Source organism: Vitis vinifera, chromosome 7 (genome assembly GCF_030704535.1).
Source record: "Vitis vinifera cultivar Pinot Noir 40024 chromosome 7, ASM3070453v1".
NCBI classification, from domain to species: domain Eukaryota; kingdom Viridiplantae; phylum Streptophyta; class Magnoliopsida; order Vitales; family Vitaceae; genus Vitis; species Vitis vinifera.
In genome coordinates this window covers 30,814,143-30,818,294 of record NC_081811.1, presented here as the reverse complement: position 1 = coordinate 30,818,294, position 4,152 = coordinate 30,814,143, and the positions used below count along the sequence as shown (strand labels likewise).

The following is a 4,152-nucleotide window of genomic DNA, read 5'->3' as shown; positions in this document are numbered from 1 at the left end:
TAAATATTTTTTGTTATTTTGTAGAGCAAAATTTTATCCGAAAACTTAGAAATATTCTTGATTTGTTTTGTACATTTTTAAATATTTTAAAACTTAATTTTTATTTGTACTACTTTATTTTTAATTATTTTTAAGATTTATATAATTATTTTTTAATACAAAATAAAAAATAAAAAACAATTTTTAAACCGGAACTCATCTTTTTCCTCAAACACCAAAAAAAAAAAAAAACCTTTAATAAAAAATTTAATGATAAATATAAAATCAATTGTGCTGTAAAAATAATTACTTCAACTCCCACTCCTCCTACTTCTGGTGTTATTAAAAGCAGTAGTTAAAAACTATCTCATGTGGTATTAAAGCCATGATTGTTGGTGGAGACCAACTCGTGGCAATATGAATTTTTGAAGTTAGAGATGATGTCCAAAAATGAAAAGCAAAATGAAATGGTCTTACTCTTAGAAGTGGGGTGCAATGGGGTAGGTAGAAGTAGGAGGGATTCAAGCCGGTCCTAAAAGTAAATAAAAGCACCCCTACCCACACTTTCTAAGAAGTTTTGAATATTTTTTTATATTAAACCCATTCCATATGATACAATTATTTTAGTCTCAAAGCTGTCCCATCCTAACTCAAATTATTGGAGGCCTTGTCATATGTTATGCCAAATAAAATAAACCCAAGATCAAAAGCCCATGAGCTTCTCCCTCAAATTTCCATTTTTCTCTTCATTTTTTTTTTTTACACATTTTCTCCTTCCTAATAATGCACCAGTTTGATTGCCAAGAAAGACAGAGAGAAAGTAAAAGGAAAAAAGAAAAAGAAAATTTTGGAATGTTACAACTATTGGGGTCTGGTTTAATTTCTTTGCCTCCATCCAAACAAACAAACAAAATGGAGATATTACATGTGAGCAAAAGGCACTTTCCTAAGCTTTTTTCATGAATCCAAGGCCGTGTAATATCTGTAGAGATCATCTGCAGGGATCATCCTTGTCACTGATTTGCAGTTACATTCTTGGGTTTTGTTCTGATACCCTAGATTTTGACAGAAACATGAAGATTGATGGTTTTTGGTTGAGGCTGATGAAGCCCCAAAGAACTGAAAAGGAAGCTGCTCTTGCGGTTGTTTCTTTGGTTCCTTTACATTTGTAGCTTGAATCTGAGGGCGATGAGGAAGGCCTATGGAGAGCTCAAGGTTAAGTTGTGGGTAGAGTTCTTCAGTGGTGACACCACTGCTGCTGTTTGAGTACTCTTCCGCCGAATCGGCTTTGATGTTGCCATTGACATTTCTAGTGTTCAGAGGCTGCACTGGAGGAGTTTTGGCAGCTTCTGATTCAGAATTGCTCGTGTTCTTGCTAGTGCTGTTGCTTCTTTTGCTGTTGTTAATGGTGGCGGAAGTGGCCGCAGTGGAGGCGGCGGAGCTGAGGGGGCGGTGAGTTTGGGGGTCGATTCCCCGGCTGTAGAGCTTCCTCTTGATGTGGGTGTTCCAGTAGTTCTTGATCTCATTATCAGTTCTTCCCGGTAATCTCCCCGCAATGAGAGACCATCTGGAAATCCCGAAACAAATATTTTGTTATGAATATTTATACATATTATAGGTTAAAAAACCTCAAAATTCTAAGGAAGTAACCAAAATCCAGTTGGGAGAAGAAAAAAAAGAGGGAAAATCCAAGTTTGGTTTCACTTTCAAAGTACTTTTTAATCGGAAATTATAGGAACTTTATATCAAAATCAGGAAAAGTGGGTTTATAATAGCAGTAGCAAAGACATAGAGCTGAAGAAAAAATGAGGGTAAGGGTGAGTAGTACTTGTTTCCAAAGAAGCTGTGGAGGTTGATGATGAGCTCATCTTCTTCGTCAGTGAAGTTCCCTCTCTTCAGATCAGGCCTGAGATAGTTTATCCATCTAAGCCTGCAACTCTTCCCACATCTCAGCAGCCCTGAAGAAAGAAGAAGAATTTCAAAATTCCATTAAAAAAAAAAAAAAGAAACCCAGAAGGAAAAGTCATAGATCTCAGAGAGAGAGAGAGAGAGAGAGAGGCGTACCGGCAGCTTTGGGGAGAGACCTCCAACAGCCTTCACCATGAGTCTTGATATAGGCGATGAGGCGCTGGTCCTCCTCCTTGGTCCATGCACCTTTGTTGGTGTGTTCCTTCTCACAGCAGGGAGATCTACCCATAACGCCACCTCCACCACCACCAAAAACAAAAAGGAACAACAAATGATGGAGAATGAGTGTGTGAAAGTATGAGATAGGACTAAAGGAGCGAGGGTTTCTTCTTCTGAGGGTGATGATGAAGAGGGAATAGGAGGAGGAGGAAGAAGAAGAAGAAGAAGAAGAAGGAAGATATTGGGGCCGGGGGCCGGGTGCCGGGGGTGCAGAGGTTTTAAGCAAACAGAAATTAGAAAGAAGAGAAAATGGAAGAAGGGAATTTAAATAGAAAGAGAAGGAAAAGCGGAGAGGTTGAGGTTGGCAATTGACTCGGGACAATATTGCTTTTGCAGGTATTTGACCGAGTTGGTGAGAAAGACGAGTGGTTGCAATTAAGTTAGTGCTGGATTTGGTAGGTAGCTCTACTTTTCATGTAGTTGGAGTTATTTGCTTTTTTTCTTTCTTTCCTCCCTTCCTTCCTTCCTTTTTACCTTCTATTTCTATTTCCACCCATTCCCCCCTCCCCTTTTCTTCTATTCCCCCACCTTTCTCTCCACCCATCTTTACTTTTCACTTATGCCCTCCTTTTCTTTTTCTCTTTTTGTTTTAAATAAATAAATAAAGAGATATATGATAAAAAATAATTAAAACCCATCATTAATTTTTTTATATTAAAATAAATTGATTACAAATGAGTTTGAGATTAAAAAAACAAAAAAAAAAAAAACAAAAAACTTGAAGTAGGTTCAAGAAGGATTTAGTATTATCTTGTTCCATTTCATTCAATTTATATATGATTAATTGTCTTTATCTCATCAAAATTTAAAAATAATTGAAAATTTTAAAATTTTTTCTTTTAATACCTAAAAAATAAAATGATTATTTACAAAAATTATAATTATTATATAATTAACATTTTTAAATAAAAATAAAAAATGTTTAAAAACAAATGAGACTTATACGAACTCCATTCCATTTATGTCCTTATCATTCCTAATACCTACTTCTACTTCCTTTAGACCTTGTTTAATTGTTATTTAAAAGAGGTTAGAGGTGTTTTCTAAATATTGAAAGTATTTTCTTATAAAAATTATATATTTAATAAATTTTGAAAGTTATATTTAAAAATCTAAAGAATAACTTAAAATGATTCTCAAACGAATCAATTTGAGATGAGTGGAGACTACGAAAGGGGTTATCTTGATAGATTGTTTTTTGTCCATGTAATATATGCAATTCTAGTTATTGATTGTACGGTTCAATGACTCTATATGAATCAAAACTCACTTTTTAAATTTATAATTAATTACTAAACGGTTTTCTTTAAAATTATCATGATGAAAGTGTTTTTAACTAATACCTTTTATTATGAAAATATTGTTCCAAATAAACCTTAACTATTTTTTATCTTTTAAAACAAAAAATATTTCAAGATTAACCATCCTTGACCTATAGTAGTTTTCTCATACTTTGGATGAGTTGGGTTGGGAACTTGGGATAGCCTTTGAGAAAGTGAGAGAGATTTACAAATAGGAAGAGGTTTGGGGGCCATAGAAAGAAGGAAGACAAAAAGACAAAAGAAGTAGTCTCAACCTCAACATCCCAATCCTTAAAAAAGAAAGAGAGAAATGGGGGAGTGGGGCATTTGCAAACAAGGTGTGACACCAAACATTTTTGGTACACTCCCCCAACTCATCCTCATGTGTCTTGATTCTCTTCTAACTTTTATATGCTCCTCACATTTTTTTATTAAACATATACAATATTTTTATATATATTGAGAGGATTTCTAGAAGATCACATCAACTTACTCCACTTACTCTTGTCAATTCAGGACCACCCAACTCAAAGTAAATGCTTTTTGCTCCCCATTTGTCTTGATAAACAAACAAATAGGAAAATAAAATTAATATCTTGCTTTTTATAAATAAATAAACATATATATATATACACAAATGTAGATTTTGTTGTAATTTTTTTTATTGTTTTATTCTTCTTTTTCC

General features: G+C 34.0%; 1 protein-coding gene across 1 annotated transcript; it reads right to left on the bottom strand.

Annotated features, from left to right (window-relative positions):
• Positions 1-824: 824 nt before the first annotated feature.
• LOC100261376 (myb-related protein 308) lies at positions 825-2,476 on the bottom strand. Its single transcript, XM_019220875.2, has 3 exons — positions 2,044-2,476; positions 1,808-1,937; positions 825-1,546 (listed from the first exon to the last, which is right to left on the bottom strand). Exons 1-3 carry the CDS (start codon positions 2,174-2,176, stop codon positions 937-939), a joined length of 873 nt encoding a protein of 290 aa, XP_019076420.1. The 5' UTR covers positions 2,177-2,476; the 3' UTR covers positions 825-936.
• Positions 2,477-4,152: the final 1,676 nt, after the last annotated feature.

Bases quoted from the DNA above. Each gene is read 5' to 3' on its own strand.
- LOC100261376 (XM_019220875.2), bottom strand. From the start codon at position 2,176: ATGGGTAGATCTCCCTGCTGTGAGAAGGAACACACCAACAAAGGTGCA. The intron at 1,938-2,043 runs GTACGCCTCTCT...TTCTTTCTTCAG, and splicing joins GTCTCTCCCCAAAGCTGCCG to GGCTGCTGAGATGTGGGAAG. The intron at 1,547-1,807 runs GTACTACTCACC...CGGGATTTCCAG, and splicing joins CACAGCTTCTTTGGAAACAA to ATGGTCTCTCATTGCGGGGA.